Source organism: Cornus florida, unplaced genomic scaffold (assembly GCF_030987335.1).
Source record: "Cornus florida cultivar Cherokee Brave unplaced genomic scaffold, ASM3098733v1 CherokeeBrave_3.0.0_Hap2_Chr10, whole genome shotgun sequence".
In the NCBI taxonomy this organism is placed as follows: domain Eukaryota; kingdom Viridiplantae; phylum Streptophyta; class Magnoliopsida; order Cornales; family Cornaceae; genus Cornus; species Cornus florida.
The window spans coordinates 88,351,301-88,368,054 of NW_026775580.1; the positions used below are offsets into that span (position 1 = coordinate 88,351,301).

General features: G+C 35.2%; 2 protein-coding genes across 4 annotated transcripts; both read left to right on the plus strand.

The window, feature by feature from the left end:
* Positions 1 to 908: 908 nt before the first annotated feature.
* LOC132279852 (uncharacterized) lies at positions 909 to 10,914 on the plus strand. Of its 2 annotated transcripts, XM_059781903.1 has the most exons (6): positions 909 to 1,555; positions 2,812 to 2,898; positions 5,764 to 5,946; positions 6,068 to 6,154; positions 6,234 to 6,305; positions 8,626 to 10,914. In XM_059781903.1, the coding sequence occupies exons 1-6, from the start codon at positions 1,358 to 1,360 to the stop codon at positions 10,576 to 10,578; spliced, it is 2,580 nt and encodes an 859-aa protein (XP_059637886.1). In that variant the 5' UTR covers positions 909 to 1,357; the 3' UTR covers positions 10,579 to 10,914. The 2 variants fall into 2 exon arrangements, with proteins under 2 accessions (XP_059637886.1, XP_059637888.1); XM_059781905.1 differs by lacking the exon at positions 5,764 to 5,946 and having other exon boundaries at positions 911 to 1,555.
* A 979-nt stretch (positions 10,915 to 11,893) lies between these two features.
* LOC132279853 (vesicle-associated membrane protein 711-like) lies at positions 11,894 to 16,471 on the plus strand. 2 transcript variants are annotated; one of them, XM_059781906.1, is made up of 4 exons: positions 11,894 to 12,375; positions 14,329 to 14,519; positions 14,919 to 15,086; positions 15,935 to 16,471. In XM_059781906.1, exons 1-4 carry the CDS (start codon positions 12,156 to 12,158, stop codon positions 16,079 to 16,081), a joined length of 726 nt encoding a protein of 241 aa, XP_059637889.1. In that variant the 5' UTR covers positions 11,894 to 12,155; the 3' UTR covers positions 16,082 to 16,471. The 2 variants fall into 2 exon arrangements, with proteins under 2 accessions (XP_059637889.1, XP_059637890.1); XM_059781907.1 differs by having other exon boundaries at positions 11,898 to 12,375; positions 14,919 to 15,082.
* The last annotated feature ends 283 nt before the right edge of the window (positions 16,472 to 16,754 follow it).

Consider the following 16,754-nt stretch of genomic DNA (forward strand, 5'->3'; position numbering starts at 1 on the left):
TATTATTAAAAACTAATGCCATTTTTTTTTTTTGGATAAATACTAATGCCATGTCTTTTTTTTTTTGCCTGATATTTTAGGAGACATCAGAATTAAGTTCTTACTCACTTAAACCAACCTCTGAGATTAATATTGATGCCATGTTCAATGACATTAGACTGTAAAGTGAAGAAAAAAAAAATTAAGCCAAGGAAAAAGAAAAATTGCGTCACTACCTAAAGTGGAGGCTTAACTAGATTTTATCTTTGATATGGGTAGAGTTCAAAAGAGTATCACTTGAAAAAATAATGGCACTACCGCATTATAAACTTAAGAACATCAACCACTTTATTTATATTTAAGCTTCGTTTGGTATGTGTTTTATTTATGCTTTTTTTATTTTTGAACTGCTACAATGTTAATTTTGGTAACAAAAATATGTTTGGTGCGAGCTTGTTTTATTTTACGTAGTGTTAAAACAAAAATACCAAAAAATTATTTTTTCTTATTTTGACAACTGTTCATGACCTAAAACCATAACAGTAGCATAACATGGGCAAAAAACAAAACTTGCTTTCGATTTTATTTCAAAACATTCCTACTGCAAAAATATTATTTCTATTTTAGTCAAAAATAAAATGTCAAAAACAAAACGCATACCAAACAGACTCTTATCTATAAAATGAGTATGTATTTATTGTCACAAATAAAAATAAAAAAGCTATTAAGCTACCGTATTAGGAATTAAAATAGATAAAAATTATATAACAATATATGCTTTAATTAAGATAGTAACCTTATATAAAATTAACATTTTAAAACAATTGAAGAGTTAAATTAACATTATATGATACAATTTTAGAATTCAGAATACGTCACCTCAATTAATTAAATTTTATTTGGATTTCTTAGAAATAAAATAGAACTTCTGCGGTACATTCTAAACTATACTATGAAGCATCTTAAAAAAAGAAAAAGAAAATTTCTCTAATCGCCTTTCCATCTTCATTCCCTTTCCCATTTCCCATTTGCCCTTTGCCCTTTGCCCTTTGCCCTTTGCCCTTTCCATCCACTTAACGAAAGAACGGTAAAATACACTTTTTCCCCTTTCCTCTCTTCCAAATTTCATCGTAAGCATTGCAGTCAGATAAGTTAATTTTTTTTTGGATTTTTCTCTCTATCCGAAGTCTCTCCTATTTGGATCTCTTTTGGCACATTTACAGTCGAGATATGTAGGGCTTTACAATTCCAATCTATTCAAATTCGTATAAAATGAGAGATACAATATTTAGAGTACCCAAATCGAAGTAAAGGTAGGTTTTTTGGATTTGATATACTACATTGTTTTTGGTCTGACCACTGATTGGTCGATCTCTGAATGGACTCACGAGATTCGTCGTCGTCGTCGTCTTCAACACCTGCGAACAGAGAAGCGTCGGCGGCGGACGATGACGGAGCTTTATCTGTCACTGCAGCACTCGCGAAGGACGCCGGCTTGTCGTTCCAGTCGGGGAAATTCGCCGAATGCATCGATGTGTTGAAACAACTCTTGCAGAAGAAAGAAGACGATCCCAAGGTGATTCTTTCAAAATCTTTTCGATTGTACTTTTTTAGTTGAGTAGCAAGGTTCATTGAATCGGTTTTTATCATCTTCCTTTTGGAAGAATGAGTTTTTTACATATGGTTGAGCAAATGTAGTCGATGGAACAAAAGTTGAATCCTTGATTTTGGCTGGCTGGTTTTAAATTTAGTAGTTTTTAGTTCAAAATGAAAGCTTGATTAATTTTGGTTACCAGAATAGCATTTCACATTGCATCAATTATTTACATTATTAAATTATCGTTTTTCCGCTGTACATTTTGATATATTTAGTGTGTGCCAAAATAGTTTTTTTTAATCAAGTAATTAGTTTCAATCACTCCCTCGGAGTTCCTAAGATTTTGAGGGCTTTTAGTAAGAAAAAGTTAAGAGATTGGTTAAAGTATCAATATCATGAATTTGTTTGTTGGATTGATGCAATGTTTGAGATAGAAAAGCCGTGATTAGGAATGCAAATTATGATGGTTTAAATTTGTGGACTGATGTCATGTGAGGGCATTTCTGATTAGATCAGCTTAGATTGAGATGGTGGCTTTTAAATGGGCAAACATGAAATGCCGGTCGTGTTGGGTGGTATATATTGCAGCTTTGTGGTTTGGTTTGCTGTGATGCAATGTTGAGGTAATATGTGAAATTCATGTGCATGTAAAATCAAGCCGATTGGGATGGTTTAGAATTTTTAGATCGGCTGTATGTGATGGGCCTGATGGTATCGAGGATAGATTTTCTTACTTTGGTGGTCTTTTAATGGGAAAATACGGAATGGTGGAGGAGTTATCTGGAAGATTTTTTTATTATTGCAAGATTTTGCATAGTTCACATCTAATTTTCACGTAGTTTTTGGATAGGAAAAACTAAAACTATGCTTCTTGCTAGATTGATTCAACAAAGTCAGTCGGCCTAGTGCAGTCATGGACTATCAAGAGTGAAAGATGTGTGAACTATAACTCTCATTACTGAAAATCTGAATAAATGTTGGAACTTTTAGAATATATTCTGATTTAGGTTAGTACTAATCTAGATGTAGATATGCTACTTCGAAACCCTGCATGTATGTCCAGATAAATAAAAAAGTAACTGTTTGTCAGCATTGTATATGCATTTGGATTACACATACAGCTATTTAAATGATAACTGAATAAAATTTATGAAATATCTATGAAGTTGAATGCTAATAGCCTCATTATATCGCATCTGATATGAAGTATTAAATCATATGGTTTTACTTTTCAGATCCGACACAATATTGCTATCACAGAGTACTTTCAGGATGGTTGTTTGTATCCAAAGAAGTTGCTTGAAGTCCTTAATAATGTTAAGGTATGTTTCAGGACAGCGATTTATGCCTTTTGGTGTTGGAATATGGTAATTAATTTTTTCTTTCTTTACTCAATTTATCTGAATTTATTGTGGTGCAACATCTTTGCAAGTATTATCCTTGAAACTATGGCTAAGAATCATATTCATTGAAAAGGGCTAGCCAAGTGAATGAGGCTTCGGCCACTGCAGGGTTTAGGGAGGGTCAGATTTACACAACCTCTGCATGGGGGGAGGGCAGAGAGACTGTTTTTGATTTCGAACCCGTGACCTCCAGTTCACAATAGAGCAACCTTACCGTTGCACCAAGGCTCTTCCTCAAGAATCATATTCACTAAATATAGAAATTAATAAGGCAGGAGAAAAATCTTGGAATTGAGATGACAAAGTATAAACTTTGGTTTGCAAGAAAAGACAATTACAGGGTCTGGTTAAGGATTATTGTAGTTAATGGTAAAAAATCCTTGAAGTTAAAGAGAAGCAGACAGAATAACATGTATGAGGTTATTGACAGGAGAAGTTACCATTAGTATAATTAGGGAATAAGCATTGCAAGTAGGGAAGGCGGTTATCAAATGAGAACTTTGGTGGGACATGAATGAAATTGTGAATAACATGTATGAAGAATTTTTTTTGGTTTTTTTTTTTTCCTTGTGCGCAGAAAAACCTCATTCCAACCTGCTTGAACTCTTCACCTTCTCTCCTAGGGTGCAGTAGGGGAGACCACTTAAGCTAATCACTAGTTGTCATGGGAGGAAGTTAAATGGCCACACAGTAAAAGATGTTGAATAAGACGAGATAGTACAAAAAAAGCCTGTCCTGAAGCTTTACATGCACTCAGAATAACAAGAGCTTTAAAAGGTATAAGTTAGCTTATAAGGATGCTAAAAAGGTAGTGAGCTACTAAACAATGGGCGCTCAAGCCTAGAAATTGCGTCTTTCTTGAAAGTTTGGGGTAGTCGAGTGAAGGAAGATATGGAATAGTTGAACATAGAGAAGTGATAGGATTTTGAAAAAAAATTCTATTGAGACTTGCTTATAAGTGTTTCGATTTTTAGGGAGTATTTTGGATGTTAAATTTGTTCAACTAGATTTAACTTTTAAGATACAAATACAATTTTTATTTTTTGTTTTTATACATTCTAATAAGATGCTCAACGGAAGGAGGAAAGGCTTGGATCCAAGGTCAAATGTGGTATTTAAAGTTGAACCAAGATTCATGGTATTACACTTGCAAGATTTTTTTTTTTTTTTTTTCCCCCTTTTTTTCTCCCGGGGGGTGGTGGGCAACTTAGAAGAAATATTACGAAAGTTCAGGAGACAGTACCTTGAGTAAAAATTGAGACATGAAATGGTATTATGTGAGAATTTGTTTGGTCTCATGTTAGGTATATAAACATCAAAGCTATTAGATGATAAATGGAAGAGTCTAGCTGGAAAAAAAAATCTCTACGTGGTATTTATTGGTTTAGAAAAAGCATAAATAGGGCACATAAATTAATATGTGGAGCAAGCGATCCAATTAATCAATGTGATTAAGGACATGTACTATGGGCATCAACTATAGTGAAAATAATGGGAGGAGAAGCATGTGAATCTCCAGGAACAATACGCTTATATCTATGGATGCTGCTGAGTTCTTTATAATTTTTCATTATTATGGATGAACTTAGTAGGCTTAAGTAATCTCTCATGGTGTATGTTATCGACTGACAAATATTGTTTTCTTCTTTTGGGATAAATAAGAGCAACTTCATTGAGGAGTGTTAAAAATGCTGCATGACCCTGATATACATGCTGTACACAAGAGTCTCACAGTCTTACCATTAGTCAAACTTCCTTTTTGGAAGGAATATGTTTCTGCTATTGATAAAGAGTGGATAAGTAGGTTTCTTTGAGTTTTAACATAAATTGGGATGTCAATAGGCTAAAGACATTCAAATAAACAGATTGTTAAAGAAAGTATTGATTGAGTTGTCTTAATGCTATGGAACAACAAGAATCACACTTCAGTCTCACTCAAAAAATAATAATAATAAATAAATAAATAGAGATATAAAGAAATAAGGAAAAAACACACACAAGGCATATACCCTTCTTGAATTTATTTCGTATCTTGAAGTTGTAATTTGCATAATTATTAGGGCGGTTACACAACCATGGTTGGTATTGGAGCCGCTGGCAACCTCAGTATGCCACAGCTTAGATCTGAAAAGAAAGCTTATATTTTATTCTTCTAGCCTTCTGTTTAGTAGATTTAGCCTCCAATCACTGGATTTAGCATTCAAATAAGTTGAGCAGGCAAAACGTGTGATCTTTGAACACTGAGTGGAGAGAACAAAGAGTAGAAATGGGGATGAAATGAAATCTGCATTCCTTTGTCTGAGTTCTGTTTAAGGCTAATGCTTAGGTTCTCATGCTATATAGCTTTGTTGAGTAAACTATAAATTGTCTTTTATTCTATCTATTATGTCGTCAATAACTGGTTTCAAATATATTGTTTTTCCTCTGCAATTCTGAAACTTTTTGCCTTACAAGCAAGATGAACTTGTGAGGTCATCAGCATACATGTACATTTTTTACTCTTTACTCTCTATTCAATGCTGGTGCCTACATGGGCTTTGAAAGAGGAATAGCAGAAACAAACCTAATTTGATATTGTTTTGCATGAAATGGCTACTTTTTTTAATCTAAATCTCGCTTTTTTGTCCAAACTTTTACCAATGTACCAAGCAATGGTCCCTATATTCTTGGCTCTCTAGTGGCTTAAATTCTTTGGTGCTGCAGTGTGTTTTTGTAATCCTTTTTTTTTTTTTTTTGGTTTTGGTTCTCACATTTTGGTTTATATAAATCTTTGTTTTGGTTTAGGAAAGAAGTGATGAGCTTGCCTGTGCATCTGGAGAACATGTAGAGGCTGTTAGCAACCTTGGAAACAAAGCTATATTAGGATCTAAAGGGACTAATAGTACGGCACATCAATTACCTACAGCAAATAGTTCCCCTATGGTTTACGCCGATGAATTAGATTATTCTGTGACTATGTTAAACATAGTATGTTCACTTGATGCTAGGCATACTTAATTTATTAAAAAGCATTTAGGTAGTTTGTTTTATGAGTTTCTTTTTCGTTGGACTAATTTATTGATCTTTTTTCCAATTTTTTATTACACAGGCAGTTATCTGGTTCCATCTTCATGAATATTCAAAGGCATTTTCAGTTCTTGAGTCATTATATCAGAAAATTGAACCAATAGATGAGGTATGAGAAATACTAGATTTAATTATGATACGATGTTTGGGTTCCTCTGCTAAGTGTTTCTTTAACTGTTTATATGCAGGCAACGGCTCTTCATATTTGCCTTTTGTTTCTGGATGTTGCATTAGCTTCCCACAATCCGTGGAAGTTTGTTGTAAGTTTATTTTCAAGGCCTTTGACTAGTATTTCTTCATTTGAACTTTTACATGATGTCACCGTATTTTTGTATTTTGTATGGATGTCACCACATTTTTTATTTTGTATGAAAGACCGTGCTTCCTTAATAGTCTAATTGTCCAGTAGTTCGATTTAGATTTTGTAGATGTTACATGTTTCAATATAGCAATATGAGTTTTATATTTGACACTCTTACAGTATATCTTGGATGGTGAGGGAATTGAAAAGCATGCTGCTTATGTGTTTAAAGCAAGATACATGTAATGCAAGGAGTTGTTTTGGAGTGTTGGTATGGCCGGCTTGCGGAAATGTCCTCTAGGTGGTAGTATCAGAGACCTCAGATCAAATCCTGCGATCTTCGTTTCGGGTTTTTAACTGGAATTGTTGCCCTCATTGTGTTACTTCAGCGTCTAACCGAAAAAACAGAAATGAAATAGAACAAAAGATTCTTTTGGAGCACTTTTGTGATGAGACTTGCTTATCAAATTAAAGAAATGAATAAGCAGACAAGAATCATGTTCAAAAAGTAGGGATAGGTAGAATGAGGATGTCAGGAGAATGTGTGGAAAAGAATACCGGATGGATGAGTTTTTGACAAATTAGAGATATGATTGATCGATGACCAATGGGAGAAAGTTGTTGATGCTGTTCAACATTTACTGTAATGCCAAGGAGTGAGGACGCATGGAAGGACTTGTTGACCTTTAAGGCTGTAATTTAATGGAAAGTATTTTAATTTATAAAGAAAAATAATGAAAATTTTGTATAAAATACCAAATTGTTGGGTTAAAGAAAAGAGTATGTTTAACCAATTTTCTTAAGGAAGAAGTTATTGGCCCTTGGAAGGTCAATAATGCGAAGTGCTGTCCATGAATATTCATACTTCCATCTAATGGTTCAATTTTCTGATCCAATGTCCAACATTCATACATAGTAATTCATATATTTTCTTTTCTAAAGGCAGAATTTGTATTACACAGGCAGTTACTGCTTCCATCTTCATGAATATTCGAAGGCATTTACAGTTATTGACCCATGGAAGGTCAATAATGCGAAGTGCTCTCCATGTTTGTGTGTTATTCTGATGGGGTGATTAATTTATTGATCACCTATTCTTTTGCATTGTCTTGTGATTCATTCATTGTTGCAAAAGATGTTTTACTTGGCTGAGATTAGTTGCTGCCCTTCATGTCACGCATCTCTTCCTGTATGTGCTTTTTCCAGTCTTAGCAAGGGAAAAGGAGAAGTGTCATGGCAGTGCATTCCTTATATATGAGATCTGTTTCAGACAACTCTTTATATGGGTGTCTGCGTGCGTGCGTGTGTATTTATATTAAGAGCTTGGAGCAAATTTGCTCTCTCTTATACAGTTTTGGTCCTTTTGGATACCTTGTGTTCACATGGGTTTGCAATTTCCATTTTCTGAATGCATTTCTTATTATTATTAATTTGTGAAATAACTTGAAAGTCCACTGTTATGTTGGTTTGTATAATATCCATTCCATTCAGGGTAAAGTGGGAAAAACACCCCTATTGTTTACATTTTGGGCAAATAACACCCCTATCCTTTATGTTGTGTATATAAGCTTGTTAAGTTTGAAAAAATGATCAAAAAAGGGCTTATGTTGTGTACACAAGTCCGTTAAGTTTAAAAAATGAGCAAAGAAGGGCTTGAAGTCACTGTTAAGATATAAAATTCCGAAAATGCCCTTATATATAAATTACCCTTATATATATATATAATATATATATACACTAAACCGACGCTGCGCATATCAAGTTGTCGCTGCTGTTCTTATCGGCGGCAGTGATGAAGATGAAGAAACCCAAAAAAAGAAAAGAAAAGAGGGACAGTTTAGTCATTTCACATTTAATTAGTTTTTTACCTATTTTTTTAATTCAGTTGTAGAGGGACACTCTAGTCTTGTTTGCTCCAATATTGAATGTTAGGGACTTTTTAGAACGTATAGGGGGTTATACACTCTATATGCATATGCCATAGGGGTGTTTTTTGCTTGCGACCCTTCCATTTATATGAAAGCAAGTGTAATTGAGTTTCGTGTCATGATTATGGTTTATTTCTTTCAGCTTCTCCTTCCCCCCCCCCCCCCCCCCCCCCACACACACACACACACTTTTTGGTGTTAAATTTTATGGCATGTTAATGTTTATGCAGCATGTTTTAAATAATACTTTTTTTGACAGCATTTATGTGAAATGTTTTGCATTTTTTTCAATCTATATGTTTTAGTTATGTCTTTTTACTAAAATGGTCCATCGTGATTCCTTCTGTCCAGGATATAATAAACTATTTGGAGAAAGCTTTTTGGGTCAATAACTTGATTAGTCAGGGTGACAATGGAAGCTCTGCACAGCAACAATCTTTAAACCTAGTGGCAAAACCTTCTTCACTTCCAAGCAATTCAACTGCCACTGATGCTTTTAATTCTGATTCAATTTCTAATGCAAGTGCCTCAGAAAATCCTTTATCTAGAACTTTGTCAGAGGAGACTCTTGAATATGTAACCTTTTTATCAACACTGGACAACAGTGGACAGAATCGAGCAAGACCATCTGGCCTCCACTCTTCAAATGATCTTTCAAGAACCCCAGCTGATCAGTCCATCTCAGCCATTGATCTGAGGCTCAAGTTGCATCTCTACAAAGTTCGATTTCTGCTTCTTACTAAGAATCTCAAGGCAGCTAAGCGTGAAGTTAAGATGGCTATGAACATGGCACGTGGGAAAGATTCTTCCATTGCTCTCCTTTTGAAGTCCCAGCTTGAATATGCTCGTGGAAACTACCGTAAAGCCGTTAAGGTTTTGATGGCATCAAGTAATCGGACTGAAGTGGGGATTTCAAGCATTTACAACAACAATCTTGGGTGCATCTTTTATCGACTTGGGAAATTTCACACGTCGGCTGTGTTCTTTTCCAAAGCTCTTAGTAATAGTTCATCTCTACGGAAGGAAAAGCCTTTAAAGCTCTCAAATTTCTCACAGGATAAATCTCTCCACATAATATATAACTGTGGCGTGCAGTACTTGGCTTGTGGGAAACCAATATTTGCTGCTCGTTGTTTCCACAAGGCTAGTGTAATTTTCTACAATAGACCTCTCTTGTGGCTTCGAATTGCTGAATGCTGTCTAATGGCCCTAGAGAAGGGACTTCTGAAATCCAGTGTGGCGCAATCCGATCGATCAGAAGTTAAAGTTCATGTTATTGGAAAAGGAAAATGGAGACATCTTGTAACGGAAAATGGGATTTCTAGAAATGGGCAGGTGGATTTTGTTGGAAGGGATAATTTGCTTTTGTGTGATGATAGACAGCCTAATCTCTCGGTGTCCCTTGCGCATCAATGTCTTTTTAATGCCTTGCACTTGTTGAACTGTTCTGAATCAAATTATCAAGAGTCGGATACGTCTTCTAGTCCCGCCCTAGAAGAAAATGAATCAAGAGAAGCAGCGTCATCCAAGATTTCTAACTACATAAGTGTATCTGGTGAGTCCAAGGCAATTAATTTAACTGTTCAGGTTAGTGCAAATGGGGATGTGAAAGAACAAAAGGGTGGCATTTGTCTAAATGCTACCTTAAAGAACTCTATCTTGGATTATGAAAATAGTTGTAGAAGAGATAACCAGATGATCAAACAAGCTCTTCTTGCTGACTTGGCATATGTTGAGTTGGAATTGGGAAATCCTCTGAAGGCCCTATCAACTGCAAGCTCTCTCTTGAAACTTCAAGAATGTTCCAGAATATATGTGTTTCTTGGCCATGTTTATGCAGCTGAGTCTCTCTGCCTGCTAAACCGGCCAAAAGAAGCTGCCGAGCACTTGTTGATCTATTTATCTGGTGGGGACAACATTGAACTTCCCTACAGCGAAGACGACTCCAAACAAGTGCTTCTTGAGAAAGCTTTGGATTGTGAGGAGTTGAATGTTGGGGCAATGACGGCCAAGAACTCTTCTCTTGATGAATCACAAGGTGTTGCACTTCTCAAACCTGAAGAGGCACGAGGAATTCTTTATGCAAACCTAGCCACCATGTTTGCCATCCAGGGAGATCTTGAGCAGGCTCAGCGGTTTGTAATGCAAGCTCTATCCATAATCCCCAACAGTCCCGAAGCCATTCTTACTGCAATTTACGTGGATCTCATGCTTGGGAAGACAAAAGAAGCTCTTGAAAAGTTCAGACAGTGTAGTCATATTAGGTTCCTCCCTGCCAGCTCAAAATTAAGTAGCTCTTGTTGATGGTCATATTGGTGCCTTTTAATTGGTCGTGTCCGTCACACCCCACCGTGAGTTAGCTGGGAGATCGAGATCGACAATCCTTTTGAAGAGGATTTGTAACATATATATAGTTCAGTCCAGTGAATAATTTTTATTTTATTTTATTTTTCTCTTTTTATAATCTTTTCATTTGTAGGGTTCGGTGAGTGGGTGGTGTGGCTGAGATTGTTTTTGTTGTCGCAAATGGCCCAACTGTAAGATTTGAGATGTAGTTCTGATTCAGAATATTTTGTTTAGTGGCTAATTCAGCTTTTATTCAAGAATAGTGAGAGATCATGTAGTGTTGTTGAGGATGAATTTGTAAGATTTTGATCCAATGTAGGAGTGAAATGCGTGGGTGGGTTAATTTGTTACAGCATGCCGACTGAACTTTGTAATGTGGCCTGCGGACCGGGCAAACTTTGGCCCAGGCTTAATGGCCGAGGATGTTAGGAGAGCCTGTTTCCTGTGCTCAGTAATCGATTGTATAGGCCATAAAATGCAAGGAATATAATGTGTTAAATATATTTGTATGTATTATATACACTTGTGTAACTATATGCATGAGGTCTACATTCCTACTTTAAAGGAACTCTATAGTGATAACGGGTCAATCGTGAAAAGAAAAAAGAAAAAAGAAAAAAGAAAAAAAAAATAGTTCAAAACAAAAAAGAAAAAAAAAATTAATAGTGGAAAAAAAAAAAAGATATGAAAGGGGTCAATCCGTTTCATTTTCCTTATTTATTGTTTTTTTAATTTTATATTTGTGTATTTGTAATTGCACTGCATCACAAATTTGAAACTGGAATTTAGCATCAAATTAGAAAAATCAATAGCAGCACGGCAGTTGGCGAGTGAAATCAACTTATAAAATTCAGTAAAATTTGTAAAAATTTATGAATGTGTTTAAATAGTAAAATTATTTGCTCCTAATTTAATTTTTTAATTCATTGTTGGTATGGTCAGGAGGAAAATACAAAGTAAGTAACACTTCAAAATTATCTAAAAAATTTCGGGAATTCAAAATTATTTAACGAAACACATTTGTCTGCATTGAACTTCAAAATTATCCTTAAAAAATAATAATAATAAACCGCCGTCCCATCTAAGCCGGCCGTTCCGGTTCATAGTTAGGTAGCAATGGGCCCACAGCTAAATGAAAATTTTTACGAAACCAGAGATTATTCCACGTGTCATGTCCTTGGACCACAAAAATGATCGTCCCAAGTATTTCCCGCTAATTAGGAACGTTGTCGTATTGTCTGATCTCCACATTCCGTCTCTCCATAAATACTCTTCATCTACTTGTTTCAGACCCGAAACTTCGCCAAAAATAGCTGACTTTCCTCCAAAAGTAGTGCTGAAACCCTAAATTATCGTTGGCAGCCAAACAATGAATCTCGCAGCTATTTCACAGATCAGATTATTTAGTGCTTCTTTTGTGAAAAAATTAGCTGTTATTTGATCATGTACTGAGCTAGAGAGACAGAAAAACATATATAATATATATATATATATATATATATATATATATATATAATATAGAGAGAAAAGAAGGAATGACGATCTTGTATTCGCTGGTGGCAAGAGGATCGGTGGTGCTGGCGGAGTTCACCACCGCGACAACGAATGCGAACGCCACGGCTCGCCAGATACTGGAGAAGATACCACAAGGGAACAATGACAGCAATGTGTCGTACTCTCAAGATCGCTATATTTTTCATGTGAAGAAGACCGATGGCCTCACCGCTCTTTGTATGGCCGATGACACGGCCGGAAGTAAGAATTTCAATTCTCATTTTTGTTATTGTTGTATCCTTAATTTGATTGTGGTGAATCATTCCTGTGATTCATGAGTTATGAAAACCCTAGTTTTGATTACAAGTACAAGCGATTATGATTTTATATGACCGATGAAATTGTATTTGTAATTTGTGCAATACAGTCAGTGATGATTTTCGTTGAAAATTTGTGTCTGACTAATTGTTTGAAGTCTGCACTTGTCAATTTCTGTTCAATGTTTTTTTATTATTTCACAAAATTTGAGAATGATTGTATTTCAAGAAAAAGTATCTGTTTTTGGCTGATGCCTTGCAGCTGGGATTTAGAGTTTGTTGAGGGGGATTGACTTTGTACTCTAGTGAAACCATGGAGGATTCGCACTTTGGTGGACATTTATTATTGTCTCTACTCTTCGTCACCAGCACTGCAACTTTCACTATCACGTAGCAATGCAAGTGTAGCTATAGAAAAATTATGGATAAATAAATAAATCCATTCCATAAATCCGTTAAATATTAATCGATAAACAAATAAGTCCATTATATTATCTATTTACAAGCTAAACTCCCAGATTCCCAGTAAACAGTTATGACAATCAAAATTACAGATTCCCGGTTATGACAATCAAAATAAAATATATTCTAGCGGTTGTATAAATGGACACATTATTTTGGCAAGTACCCGATTGAAGTGGTTTTCAAATTTTTTGGATAGAAATACAGTTTTTCTATTCGCCTCACAAGGGTGAACTACACATAGGATATATGCTTCTAACTAGTGCATAAGCTCTGCCATGTTCTTGACATTTAGTTAAAGACTGTTTCATTACTGTCTGCTTGCGTTTGTAATTTTTTTTGTCTCGTCTCTCTGTTTGATTAAATTTTGTTATTGTTGTATCCTTAATTTCATTGTGGTGAATTATTTTTGTGATCCATGAGTTATGAAAACCCTAATTTTGATTACAAGTACAAGCAATTATGATTCAATTGAATTCTCAATAGTTTAAGAGCTTTATATGAGTGATGAAATTGTGTTTTGTAATTTGAGCATTGCCTCTGTGTTTTGGAATGGGATTATGGTCAGTGATGCATTTTTGTTGAAAGATTGTATCTGATTAATTGGTTGAAGCTTTCATTTTGAGATTCTGTTGGACATTCTTGATTAATTTCAGAAATTTGTAGAATGATTGTATTTGCAAGTGAAGTATCTGTTTTCAGCTGATGCCATGCAGCTGGGATTAAAAGTTTGTTGAGGTGAGTTGACCATGTACTTGAGTGAAACCATGGGAGATTCAAACTTGGGTGGACATTGATTAATGTCCCACTCTCTGCAGCCACCACTGCAACTTTCACTGTCACGTAGCAATGCAAATGTAGCTATAGAAAAATTATCGACAAACAAATAAATCCATTATAGAACCTATTTACAAGCGTCGTTAGACCTTGTTATAGAATTTTTTTGAATGTAATGGAGAATGCAAATGTAGCTTATAAATCCCCAAGAAAATTTAAAACTATAAAATAGCAACAAACCCCTAGTAAACGATTTTGACAATCAAAATAAAAAATCTTCTAGCGGCTGTGTAAATGGACCCATTAAGCACCCTATTGAGGAGGTTTTCAGTTTTTGGGGGTGGAAATACGGTTTTCCCATTCGTCTCAGAAGGGTGAACTATACATGGATATATGCTTCTAACTTGTGCAGAAGCTCTGCCATGTTCTTATCATTACGACTGGAAGCATGTTGTCACTTTCCTTTTTCCCTATATAGTTACTGTTTCATTACTGTCCGCTGGCGTTAGAATTTTTTTATATTATTTATTTACTTATTATTATTATTATTATTTGATGAGTGGCGTTGGTAGTTTTTTTCTTTGTTGACTTTGTAAGATTATTCATGTTGTCAGTGCCTCTTAGAGGATGACATGCAATGCATTGAAAATTTGTGCAGGGAGAATCCCTTTTGCATTTCTTGAAGATGTACATCAAAGATTTGTAAGGACATATGGTCGGGCTATTCATTCAGCTGCTGCCTATGCAATGAACGAAGAATTTTCAAGAGTCTTGAGCCAACAGATGGACCATTACACAAATGACCCAAATGCAGATAGGATAAACCGGTTGAAAGGTGAAATGAGTCAGGTTAGATATGGATATATATGCTGGCTCATTACTTTATGATCTACAGTTCGTTTATTTTTTGTTCATTCAAGTGGTCTTTAAGTTTTTTGATTCCTCTTTATTTTCAGTGTTTGATTGACTGGTTTATTTTTTCAGTCCACGCTGGCTTATTTGGAATGCTCATGTTGCGTAGTTTACTATGGATGACAGTCAGCTGGATAAACCTTATTAATACTGAATGAACTTTATTATGCTCAAACTAGATAATCTTTTGATAAGCAACCATGCTACTTTCAACATAATGTCAAAGCTCAATTTGTCTGTAAATTTATTTAGAGCAGAATGCTACAATGATTCCTATCTTTCTCTAATTTTTCCATCTGATGACTAACTTTTCATTATGTGCTGCGGTGATGATAGGTGCGGAATGTCATGATAGAGAATATTGATAAAGTTCTAGACAGGGGTGACCGCTTGGAGATACTAGTTGATAAAACTTCCGGATTTCAAGGAAATGCATTTCACTTCAAAAAGCAATCTCGTCGTTTCAGAAGCACAATGTGGTGGAGAAATGTCAAGCTCACGTACGTAAGCGAACATAAACTGCTTATGCATATCATGGGCATGCTTAAAAAATATTGCATGGCCAGAGACCTAGACTAGGTTGATTACATATTGGGTTTCATTTGATCTTTGGATCCCTTGGATTTCTTGTTCTTTTGAACCATATTTACTCCTGCAGAAGTAACTTGCACTAAAGCTGCAGAGGAGGGCTTCCTCCCGTCCGCTGGATACAACTGATAAACTTCCTATTTAAGAAGTTGCATGTGAACCTTCTGAATTTACTTTTTCAATCCTCCTTTTTACTTGGAAAACAAAATGGATGATGATATTAACAAAGAAGATAAATTTACTAACAGAAATTATTAATGCTGCCCCATTCTGAATTTCCATCATATAATTGGAAGTCTTGTAATACATATACTCTTATCCCCATAAATTTCAATTTCTCAATCCTGATACTCAATTATTTTCTAAGAAAATTCTTTACATATTTTAACATGCGTGTAAAGATACACTGGCTGTTCCCTTTCCAGCTCTTGATGAGAAGCCATTACCAACTAAAGGTGATCTCTGGATGGATGAAATTTAGTTGATTACTTTCTTCCATTCTTTTATGATCCTCCTAAATTGCCATTCCACGCACCATGTTTAAAATATTTTCAACTTGACTTATCTGGAATGCCCACTTTTGCCTTTCTGTATTGTGTATAGAGATGAGAATGCTATCCTGTCATGAATTCTCTTTTATTCTCCTCGTATTTTTTTATGCCAAAATCGGAACAATAGAACATGAGCTCAACTTAATAAAGTTAGTTTCTCTTATTATAGTATTTAAAAGAACACTAGATTTATCTTGAGTTTCGGTCTTGCAGGGTCATATTGGTTATCCTTCTCTTGATTATCACCTACGTTGTACTCGCATTTGTTTGCCATGGCCCCTTGCTGCCATCCTGCCTGAAGTAAACACAGCATTTGTTGTTAATTGGTGTTACATCTCTTGTTGGCGGATTATAGTTTGAAGTTCCCAAGTAACTTTTTGTGTCAAGATCTCAGTGATATTTTCAAGGGTTCTTAAATTATTGTCTATGCGTCAGCTGATTCTGTATTTTTTCAGAAATACAACATTTAATTGTTATGCAATGGTTGGTGGAGAAAAAAAGAAGAAAAATAAAAAAGAATATATGTTGTATAAGGTGAACTGAACTTTACTACTTGAGATTTGAGTGTTATAACAGAATATGTGGTGGTATGCATTTATTGCATGAATGAAGTTATGCCATATGAACACAATTCCATTGAAAAGAGAATACAGCTGCTTGTGCTAGCCCTGTAAGCAAAATTCTCAGATTTCTCATCTTTTTCTCCAATTCTCAATCTAATGGCTAGTTGCCTTTTCATTTTGTGATTAATGTACCCTCTGTTTTCAGCAAGGTTTTGTCGAAACCTTTTGGTAATATATAATCCCTAAAGTCGTGATTTCTGTCGTTCATTGGGTATCTAATCGTCACAAATATAAATCACAATGAACATTGCATTCATATGGTATGCGCTCTCAAACTACACAAGTGAGGTTTAGTATTGATAGCATGATAGCATTACTTGCCATGAGAGAGCTCTTGCGATGTACTGTAAAATGAGTCAAAATAGGTTTTCAAACACTGGATACACAATTTCCATCGGAATAAATGCAAT

Excerpts from the sequence above, each read along its gene's own strand:
- LOC132279852 (XM_059781903.1), top strand. The coding sequence starts at position 1,358 with ATGGACTCACGAGATTCGTCGTCGTCGTCGTCTTCAACACCTGCGAAC. Across the intron at positions 1,556-2,811 it reads AGAAAGAAGACGATCCCAAG|ATCCGACACAATATTGCTAT; the intron begins GTGATTCTTTCA and ends TTTACTTTTCAG. Across the intron at positions 2,899-5,763 it reads AAGTCCTTAATAATGTTAAG|GAAAGAAGTGATGAGCTTGC; the intron begins GTATGTTTCAGG and ends GTTTTGGTTTAG.
- LOC132279853 (XM_059781906.1), top strand. The coding sequence starts at position 12,156 with ATGACGATCTTGTATTCGCTGGTGGCAAGAGGATCGGTGGTGCTGGCG. Across the intron at positions 14,520-14,918 it reads TGAAAGGTGAAATGAGTCAG|GTGCGGAATGTCATGATAGA; the intron begins GTTAGATATGGA and ends CGGTGATGATAG. Across the intron at positions 15,087-15,934 it reads GAAATGTCAAGCTCACGTAC|GGTCATATTGGTTATCCTTC; the intron begins GTAAGCGAACAT and ends TCGGTCTTGCAG.